At 27.8% G+C, this 11,513-nt stretch overlaps 1 protein-coding gene across 1 annotated transcript; it reads left to right on the top strand.

The window, feature by feature from the left end:
- Positions 1-6,708: 6,708 nt before the first annotated feature.
- LOC120091352 (thaumatin-like protein 1b) lies at positions 6,709-8,642 on the top strand. The gene is made up of 2 exons (XM_039049351.1): positions 6,709-6,793; positions 7,757-8,642. The coding sequence occupies exons 1-2, from the start codon at positions 6,739-6,741 to the stop codon at positions 8,428-8,430; spliced, it is 729 nt and encodes a 242-aa protein (XP_038905279.1). The 5' UTR covers positions 6,709-6,738; the 3' UTR covers positions 8,431-8,642.
- The last annotated feature ends 2,871 nt before the right edge of the window (positions 8,643-11,513 follow it).

The following is an 11,513-nucleotide window of genomic DNA, read 5'->3' as shown; positions in this document are numbered from 1 at the left end:
TGGTAAAATGTAAGTCACTTTTAGCAGTGTTATATAAGAGACTATTCATTTCATGGTCCGGTCTTATACAAACTCTTTGTATAGAATACCTCCGCTCACATGTCTCCACATGAATGATCATGATCAAATCATTTGTAACACTTTACAAAACTATAACAACTACAAAGCGGGTCGTATTTGTAGTGTCACAAGGATAAAGTACTCAACATTATCCATCTACTACAGACCGTTTAGGTTATCACTTAAACGTGATCCACCTAGATGTCTCTATATACATGTTTAAGTTACAGAAGATAACCCTTGTTCTTAGTTTATTGGTTTTGTGGGTTAATGCAACTAAATGTCAAATAAAATACCTCTTATTTTATTAGATAATAAAATGTTTATACAGTACAATTCCAAACTACAAGACAATACGAGATTTAGGGCATCAACCCCAACAATCTTCCTCTTGTCCTAAAGCTAGTGGAGTGTACATAATAAAAGTATAAAATTTGAACTTAGATGATACATAATCTTATTTAAGGTTAACTATGTCGCAAGAAAGATTAAATGGATCAGCCATATTATCCATTAAAAAGGATATATTAATGAACTTAGATTATCAAAATTTGATACATAATTTTGCATCTCAAAAAGCAACAAAAGTAAATCTTAGATAATATTTTCCATATGAAGGTCTACGTATAAAGTTTTGTTTAAGACCTCATATGATCTCGAGCCGCCCCGACATATTTCTTATTTATTTATTTATTTATTCAAAACTAAAATCCTTCCAGTTCCCCTCATAAATATACTACATATGGTAGGTTAGATTCATTTTAAGTTGAATTATGTCACTCTCTCTAAATCTCTCTCAACTCTCAGATTTTCATTGATATTCTTTGTGGCCTCATGAATCCATGTTTGATTATCAATTGCTAGAGCAGAAATCATTTCCTCAACTCAATCCAACTGCTTCAAATTTACAGTTTTTTTGTTCAAATTCTTTTACATTTTTTTTTGAAAAAAATTATTTCATATTATTAATTGTTCAATACCTTAACATCTAAGATTTGTATATTTGCATACTTAAAATATCAATATGTCTACTAAAAAAATATGAATCTAGATAACAAAAAACTCAAGAAGAAAAGAAGGGTAGAAAAATTAATTCAATCTAAAAAAGGTGGTCTCAATAAATTTGTTGTTGGAAGTAAAAGTAATAGAACTGATGAAATAATAGAAGAAATAATAGGTATAAATAAATTGAGAGATGAAACAAAAATAGTAGACAAATATATGGTTGAAAAAGAAGCATGTAATCAAATAAACTTAAATGAAAAAAAAAAAACTAAAGAGCGAGGAAGAAAGTGAAAAAAGAGAAAACAATGATGTTATTAGTAATAATAATGAGACATGTATAATGCACTCGGAATATAATATATATGATTCAAAATTAATTGACTTATTGGTAGAGAAAAATCACATTGGAGAAAGTCATTTAATTTTTCCAAAAGATGAAAAATCTAGACATTTCTCTAATATTCATTATACTAAAAAATTATCTAATGGCAAAAAACATGATAGAAGTTGGTTAGTTTAGTCAAAGGATTTCGATAAGGTTTATTGTTTTTGTTGTAAGTTATTTGATACTAAATCTAATATAGTTCAATTGGCTAATGAAGTAGTTAATGATTGGAAAAATCTTAGTTCTCAGCTTAAAAATCATGAAACTAGTAATGAACACATATCTAATATGAATGCTTGGGTTGTTTTATAAATTAGGTTGTTAAAAAATAAAATAATTAACAAAGATCTTCAAAAATTAGTTAATAAAGAAAAAGAACATTAGAATAAAGTATTAACATGAATTATTGCTTTTGTTAAAAATCTTGCTAAAAATAATTTAGTATTTCGAGGAAGTAATGAAAAACTTTATCAAGAAAATAATGGAATTTTTTTAAGCTTAATTGAAATGATTTCCGAATTTGATACAATAATGTAAGAACATGTTTGTCGTATTCGAAATAAAGAAATTCATTACCATTATCTTGAACATACAAAACGAAGTCATACAACTATTACGACTTGAAATAAAAAATATAATTATTGAAAAAATTTAAGAAGCAAAATATTTTTCGGCTATATTAGATTGTACACCTGATGTAAGTCATCAAGAACAAATGTCTCTTATATTGAGGTGTGTTGATATTTCAATAAGTCCAATAAAAATAGAAGAATATTTTTAAAATTTTTGAATATTTTTTAGATTTTTTAAAAGTTGAAGATACTACTTGAAAAAGTTTATTTGATGTGCTTATAAACACAATTAAATATCTTAAACTTGATAATATCGAACATAAGAGGACATGGATATGAAAATGAATCTAATATGAAAGAAAAATAAGGTGTACAAAAAAAAAAAAAAATTTACTGGAAATAAATCCTAGAGCATGTTATACACCTTGTTGTTGTCATAATCTCAATCTAGTACTTTTTGTTATGACTAGTTCATGTTATAGAACTAAGACATTTTTTTTAGTTGTGCAACGTACATATTCTTCATTTTCTTCGTCTACAAAATGATGAAACTTTTGTTAGATCACATAACCAACTTGACTATCAAACCATTATTACAAACACGATGGGAAAGTCAAATTGAAATCGCTAAAGTAATAAGATTTCATGCGCCTCAATAAGGTACACTTTACTAAAATTAGGAGAAACTAGTGATGATCCTAAAGTAAAAAGTAAAGCTAATTGTTTAGCTACTTATGAATTTGAAAATTTTGAAGTCTTGTTAGGCATGATTATATGGTATGATATCTTATTTGCTCTAAATTATGTGAGTAAAGTTTTACAACATAAAGATATGCATATTGATGTTGCTTTAGATCACTTGAAAATTTTAGTTTCATTTTTAGAAATATAAAGAAAATGGATTCATAGACTATAATTTCAGTTAAAGAAATTGCAAATGATATGAAAGTACAACCAATATTTCGTAAAAAAAAATAATTTCATGAGAATGTTGACATTGAAAAAATCACGATCACTTCAAGATTCTTTTAAAATGGATTACTTTTGTTATATTATATTGCAAATAATTTCTTCACTTAAAAATAGATTTGAACAATTTCAAGTATATGAAAATATCTTTAACTTTATATTTGATATGAAATTTTTAAAGTCATTAGATGATGATAATTTAAAAAGTTATTGTATTAATCTTCAAAATACATTAAAACATGATACATTTTCTGAAATTAATGGTTTAGATTTATTTTTGAATTAAAAATATTAAGAGAAGTTTTACAAAATGAAATTGATTGTTCTATTAAAATATTAAATTATATAAAAAAGATAAACACTTTTGCAAATGCGTATATTAATTATTAACAATATCAGTAATGTTGCTTCGGTTGAAAGAAGCTTTACAAAATTAAAATGAATTAAATCTTAGTTAAGGTGAACTATGTCCGAAGAATGAATAAACGGATTGGCCATATTATGTATAAAAAAAGATATATTAATGAACTTAGATTATCAAAATTTGGTACATAATTTTGTATCTCAAAAAGTTAAAAAAAAATAGATAATATTTTCTATACGAAGATCTCTCTATCAAAATTTTGCCTAAAATTTCATATGATCTCGAGTCGTGGGTGAACAAACGTGAAGTATTCCAACTTCAAATAAAGGACTAGATGTGAATTGTAAGTCGAGCTCTATTTAACTGGTCTAAATCTTTATAATTTAATGTAGTAGACAATTAATGAAAATTAAATAGTGGCCACCATCTAGTTTGAATGTTCAAATTAATCTGGACTTATCTAACTATACGATGTTCAACCTTTTTTCTGTAGAAAAAGGAAATTACTGCCAACAAAACTTTTGTAATTTTTTTAAAATAAATTACCTTTCGAAATTTCTATCATTTTTTAAATTCAAAAAAATCCATTAAATATTTTTTGAACTTTTTAAATAGAAAGGCGGTTGCAAAACAAGGGCGGGCAAATTGGAAAGGCCATCTTTTTTAAATAGAATAAAATAAATAGCACCATTTTACTAAACTTTAACTATAACCCAACATTTATTATTTTTTTTTAAAAAAACTTAAAGTATAAGAAAATAAATCAAAATATTTACGAATATAACAAAAAATTATTATCTATCTGCGATGAATTATTTTCCTATTAATTATAAATATTTTTAATCATTTTATCATATGAAATAATTTTTCAAAAAAAGAAAAAAAAACTATAACCCAACATTTTTATTTTCTTAAAGGATGAAGAATAATCAATCTATGGAAGCTATAAGTAGGAGGATTTTTTTTTTAATTTAAAAATGAGAGTTAATGATACTTTTTATTTTATTTTATTTTAATTTTAGTACTAAGGAGTTAATAATACTTGATCTCTCAAAGTTATGTTCATATTAATAAGGCTAAAAGCTATTAAGAGGTGATATTAACTGTTATCACAGGTCTTTAAAAAAGAACCAAACTTAATTTGAATAATCAAACTTCAAATAAAGGGATAATACGAAATATATTTTATATAATTATATTATTAGAATACTTGAGAGGCCATTTTCTTGGGACAAATACCTTGAATGGCATTTTGGTCAAATAAGAGATGGCTATTTTCCTACGCACTTAATTAGTCATATATAAGACGACTCCAATTTCATTCAATCTATAACGAGATATGCGCCCTAAATTACAATTATCCACATAACACCTTATTTAATTTTTTAATATATTTTGTATTTTCTTCCTCTCTCTTTTATATTTACTTATTTCAATACTTTTACAATTTATGAAAAAGAAAAAATCTTTTCAATTCAATCTCCGTAAATTTAAAATAATAAATTATCGACATTTGGGATGATAAGTACTACCTTATTTGTTAGGATTATCATTACAAATTTTTTTAAAAAAAATACTTTAAGTTAATTGTACATACCTTGCTCCACCCTATAGTTAATTGAGATCTCAAAAGTCATTTTGCGTCTAAGATTTTGGTCGTTCACTATTTTATCACGTTGGTGGTGAGATTTTACTTCGCCCTTCATCTTGCTCAATCCATGCTATATAGAATTTCATCTTTAAACAAATTTCATCTTCAAAGAAAATATAACCTTAACAGTTGAGATTAAAATAAACATTTTTTTAAAAAAAATTTAAGAGATTAAAATAAATGTTTTAAAAGTTTAAGAACTAAAATAGAATTAGATTTAAAATTCAGAGACCAAAATAGAATTTAAATTTATTATGTTATCTCATCTATTTTATGTTTTTCACAATAATACTGTAATTTCTTTGAAAATAGAGTTACTTTTAACATGATATATAAAACTTATATTTCTTATTCTGCAATTTATTGCTTTTCTGAATTTGAGAGTGAAGGGTCATACAGTCCATAGACCGAAAATTATATTTTATTATTATATTCTTACAAATCATATTTTTAAACGATGATATTTTACGACTTCTTCATTACGTTCTTGACTTAAGTAACTTACGTCTTGAATTTTCTTCTCTGTTTTCTCACATTTTCTTCTAGAATACATTATACTTTGGTATTTGCTTATTTTATATGTTATCATTTTTGTAATCACACACATATATAATATGTGTTTCTTAGTTTTGAAACTAAAAATAAAAACAACCAACCAGTAAACTTTTATATAATATATTTTCTTCTTTTTTAACTTCAGACACTAGAAAGGATCAAACTATTGATCAATTAATTCAATTCAATCCATTCAATTTGGATTGGGTTAAGTTCAACTAAATAAAAATTCTGTGGGTTTAATTGGTCATGGATTCATCTAAAATAATATAAATCCATCCGAACCTATTATTAATTTTAAAAATTATATATATTTTTGTACTTCTAATACAATTATATATACCTATATTAATTCTTAATTATTTCATGATTTTTTAGATTATTTATTATCCAATAGTTATTAAAAATAAAATTTTAACATTATGGAAACAAAAATTTCATAATATAAATTAAAATTAATTTGCTAATCATAATTAATTACAAAAACAATTAAACAATTTTTCTTTTTTGTTAAAATAAAGATTTAAATAATGACTCGAGTAACCTAAACCAATCGAACCCCAATATTTAATTATTGGGTTGAGTTGAGTTCATGATTTAAGAAGGATTGTTTGAGTTGAATAAATTTTTACAAGCTGAACGATTGAGTTAGATCTAAAAAGTGCTTAAACCCAATCCAATATAACCCACAAACACTCCTACTCTAAACTATATCTAAATTCCAATAAAAACAGAATGAAATTAACCCATTACATTGTTCTAAAGCCTTTTACCAAGTGCTAAACATTATTATAATAATACTAATATTAATAAATAACAGAAGACTTATTTATTCATTAATAATAAATAAAATTTAAAATTTTATATAACGTTTACAAGTCAATGTAGACCCCATCAATATTAACAAAAATGATATTGTGTAAAATCTTCATATAACTCGTGATTTTATGGATAGTTTGATTAGTCTCTTGTTTGACCATGAATCAATTCTTTTTTTAAAAAAATTCTCAATTATTACGTGTCAGTTCCTTAGTGGTCTGTGAAATTAGTTTCCAACACGGCAAGGGCAAGCTCACCACCAATGTGAGACTGAAGCTCCAAACATTAGGCTATAAATACCATACGGTGGATCACTGTTTTTATTCATATAAAACTCATTCAATTTGCAAATACCATAATGGCGAACCATGCCCTCCTTCTTGCATCATTCTTCTTCTTCCTCCTTCATTTTGGTATCTCTATTCTTTCGGTTTTTGTTTTCCATTCTATTAATTTTTTTGTTTCTTTTTTCATTATTTCATTGATTTTTACCTTTCTTTTGTTTTTAAAACATTTGATTATCAAAGGGGCTTTAATTATTTGTTTATATATTCTTAATATTTTTAGTACTTAATCGGTTTGATCATTAACTTATAATGATGATCAATAAGTAATTGACTAATATATTACTTTGGAAAAAAAAAAAAATTATATCTATAAAATTGTATTTGACCTAAATATTTAGCATCATTTGATAACCATTTGATTTATAGTTTTTCGTTTTTTAACTATTAAATCTATACATATCCTCTTTCACTTTTAAATTTCTTTGTTTCTTATCTACCTTTTACTAATGTTTTAAAAAATCAATCCAAATTTTGAAAACTAAAAAATGTAGTTTTTAAAAGTTTATTTTTGCGTTTGGAATTCAGTTAGTTAATAATCTCTTTTTGTACTTAAGAAATTTGCGAATCATCGTGAAAAATTAAAGAAAATAGATTTACTTTTCAAAAACCAAAAATAAAAAAGTGAAAGGCCCGTTTGGTAATCATTTCGTTTTTAGTTTTTTTTTTTTTTTTTAAATTAAACCTATAAACACTAGTTCTACCTCCAAATTCATTCATTTGTTGTCTATTTTTTTCTATCAATAGGTTAAAAAAATAAACCAAAATTTAAAAAACTAAAAAAAATAGCTTTTAAAAACTTACTTTTGTTTTTGGAATTTAACTAAATATTTAACCGTTAAAAAAGATACAAATTTATTGTAAGAAATGCAAGAAAATAGATTTAATTTTCACAAGTGAAAACAAAAAAACAAAATATTTACGGAACAGAACCCAAATCTTTATCAACATAGCCTTGATTAATCTGCTTGTTTACAGTACGTTCGATAATTTCTTCACATTGATCGTTAACTATTGTACTGCATATTCTAGGAGCCAAAGCTGCGACGATGACTGCGAAAAACAATTGTCCAAGAACCATATGGCCAGCAACATTAACGAGCGGTCCAGGGCAACCCCAACTATCAACAACAGGGTTCGAGTTAGCTCCTGGAGCGTCAAAGTCATTTAACGTCCCTGCGCCATGGACCGGCCGAGTATGGGCACGAACCAGATGCTCCAACAACGGTGGACGGTTCACTTGCTTGACTGGAGATTGCGGTCGTGGCCTCTCATGCAATGGCGCTGGAGGAGTTCCACCAGTCACACTAGCTGAATTCACCATCGCTCCCAACGGTGGCAAAGATTTCTATGATGTCAGCCTCGTGGACGGCTTCAACATTCCGATCACAATCACCATCCAAGGTGGCACAGGGCCCTGTCGATCCTCGAACTGCCATGCCGACGTGAATAAGGTTTGCCCGGGCGAGCTGCAGGTGAAATCAGGCAATGAAGTGATCGCTTGCAAGAGTGCTTGCCTTGCGTTCAACCAACCAAGGTACTGCTGCACTGGAGAATTCAATGATCCTAACAAGTGCAAGCCAACGAACTATTCAATGATCTTTGAGAGGCAATGCCCAGATGCTTACAGTTATGCATATGATGATAAGAACAGCACTTTTACTTGCAACAATAGACCAAATTATCTCATCACATTTTGTGGTTGAGAAAATGGAATTGAAGATGAAGACAGTAATGGCTTGGTAGCTAGCCATGAGAGAAAAGTATTTGAGAATAAAAGTCAACACTTACTATAGGGTGTTCAGAGTATAGGATAATAAATGATGTTTTGAAATAAACTTTACTGTCTTATCATATGTCAAACTCAATAATCAATATCATACATTGAATAATAAGAAAATAAAATCAACTTCTATAATTATAACTTTCTCTCTATAGTCTCAATCATTCTCATTATTATTGTGGTCAAAACAGCGACAATCCAAATTGTATTCATTTCCATGTTTTACCTTTAGGTCATGTTTACCAAATCATAAGAAATTAGTACAATCTTAATGAAATTCTATTGATGAATCAATTATAACGAACCTTAGTCACAAATGTAATTGAATTGTTTTTAATCACGTTTACTTAGAACTATAAATTTTGTGACATCTATTGGTATAATTACCATTATTGTTACCTCGGAGGGTCAAATGGTAACAATAATGGTAAATTTATCATTTTTCCTTTAGAACAGTAACGGTAAGGGTACGACGTAATTTCCATTTCGTTCGTCAATCAGTTTGTGTTTTTTAATTACAGATTTAGAAGTGGGCCCCATGTGTTAATATAAATGCAGAATATTAGACACAACTTCTATGTGGGTGACTGTGTAGCCTGCAGAGGTAGTTGCCAGCTTCGCCAACAATGATCTGACTTCTGCTAAACAAAGTAAATAACACCAAAGATAATCAAATGAGATACACTTTTCACATTACCATTGATTTATTACCTTATACTAGAATAAACATAGATCTCTTTATATATAAAGTTTGTTACTTGAAAATTTGTAACTTGATTCTAATACGTTGACTAACATTTGTCAATATCGAGTAGACGTTGCATAATTGAGATTGTGATATAGAGAGCGGTTGATGTCTTCTTTTAAATATATTTTTTAAGAAAATAAATTTTAATTGTCATCAACCATTGTTAAGGGATGATTTTGGTCACACCAAATTTAGAAACAATAATAATGCGATCTGCAAAAGTCATAAAGTCATTTATGACTAGAAAAAACGATTTCCACATGCCACAATTTATCTTGTCCAATTATTTTTATTAAGAAACAATCATTTGATTTTTCAAAACAAATAAAACAGATATTTTTTCCCTTAAAATATGTCTCACTCGATCTTTCTCGACTTAAATAATAGAATAATTATGAGATACAATGATGAGTGGGGTTAATATCCGTAAGAGTGATCATATTTATTTATTTATTTTTAAATAAAGAAAATTTTCACGTGAAGCATTTGGGAAAATTTTAAGATCTCAACTCCAATTTATATGAAATTAAATTGTTTTTTTTAGAAAGTTAAAAATATTAAATTGATAAAAAAAAGAAATTAGAATGAGAATTTCTGTGCACTTATACACGGGAGAGAAAGCACGTATTCAGTCTGGGAAATGATTTTATCAAATGGCTTTTTAAAAGCCAAAAAATAAAATAATTTGCCAAAAAAATTATGTTATTTATTTACTTATTTTGAAGAACGTATCAATTTTGATTTCTTTTGTCAAGTTTCTTTAGAAATATAAAAATATAGGGATTTGTACCTCATACATCAGGAAAAGAAAGTCTATATACGTCAAATATTGCAGAGTTACGGAATGTGTGTTATACTTGACAGTTTTATCATATATGTAGATCAACAAAAAAATTTAAAAAATAAAAGAATTGATATCTTATTTTTCTAATTATAATTAGTTTAGATCTCTAATGATTTTTTTTTTTTGAAGCAGCAAAGGCTACTAATTTTATTAAAGAAGAGAATGAAGTTTATGATTGTATTTATCCTTTTGGCCAAGTGAAGAAAGCCAGGGAGGAAAGAATTCAAGCCATAAGAAGGAGGAAGACAAAAATGAGGCAAATTTTGCCGAATTGTGAACAACTGCGTTACAGATTTTATGTATAAATGATAGAGAATAAGAAGATAATTTGCTGAGAGAATGTTGGACTTCATCCTTCCGTAATCCAAGCTCGTCTTGAAAAGAATTTTTTGAGTGAAAAACTATGATAATTAACTGTGAATCCGATTCAACAGTAAAATTTTGATAACCCAGATTGAGTGCCATAGTTATACTGTGATTAAGAGTTGTGAACTCCATGCAAGGAGTTTTAATGAGGGCCCAAAGTATTACCAAATGCGACAATAATATCGCTTTCCGAATCCCTAATAACAGCTCCATAGCTGGATGAAAGATCGTTAGGGCACCAAGCCCCGTCGACATTTAGCTTGAAACAACCTAATGGCGGAGGAGACCAGGAGCTTGGCGAGCATTTTTTATTAAGTTGATTTACTCAGAAGCTGAATGGAGAGATCGAATATTCTGAAATTCTTCAAAGTAAGCAGAAATCCATGTCAATTTTGATGAAATTGGAGGGATTTCTTTTCCATGGAGAATTGAATTTCTGTCTTTCCATAAGACCCAACAGATTGTACAAGCCAGAGAGAGTTCAGCAATGCTGAGTGAAGAACAACTGAGATCCCAACTGTCAATAAGAGGAATATTAGATGGTGGAAGCATAGTTGCTTTGAGAATGAGGTTAGACTAGACTTCCTTTGCTCGATGGAAAAAAAATAGTACATGTTCAATTGTTTCATACTTTGTATTGCAGAAAAGGCAAGATATTGGGCAGTTAACACCTTTACAAATGAGATGGCTTCTTGAAGGTAGACAATTCATGAGAGCTTTCCACATGAAGATTATAATTTTATTATGAGTATTCACTTTCCAAAGAAATCTCCAAGGGTTAGATGATGAAGCTGGAAACTTGATGTTATAAGCAAGTCTATAACCACTTTTGGCATTATAAGAGCCATCATTAGAATAATGCCATAACCATGAGTCTTGCTTAGGAGACGACCTTAGAGGAATGGACTGAATAACATCAACAACTTCTTTCTGGAGAAAGATATTAAGTTTTGAGAGATTCCAAGAACCATTTTGAGTGATAAATTCATCAATAGTCCAGGTGAAAGGCGAGGGGTTAGAAGATATATTCTTGAAAGAGGGTTCTCTC

Source organism: Benincasa hispida, chromosome 11 (assembly GCF_009727055.1).
Source record: "Benincasa hispida cultivar B227 chromosome 11, ASM972705v1, whole genome shotgun sequence".
In the NCBI taxonomy this organism is placed as follows: Eukaryota; Viridiplantae; Streptophyta; class Magnoliopsida; order Cucurbitales; family Cucurbitaceae; genus Benincasa; species Benincasa hispida.
This window is presented reverse-complemented; position numbering and strand designations above follow the sequence as displayed.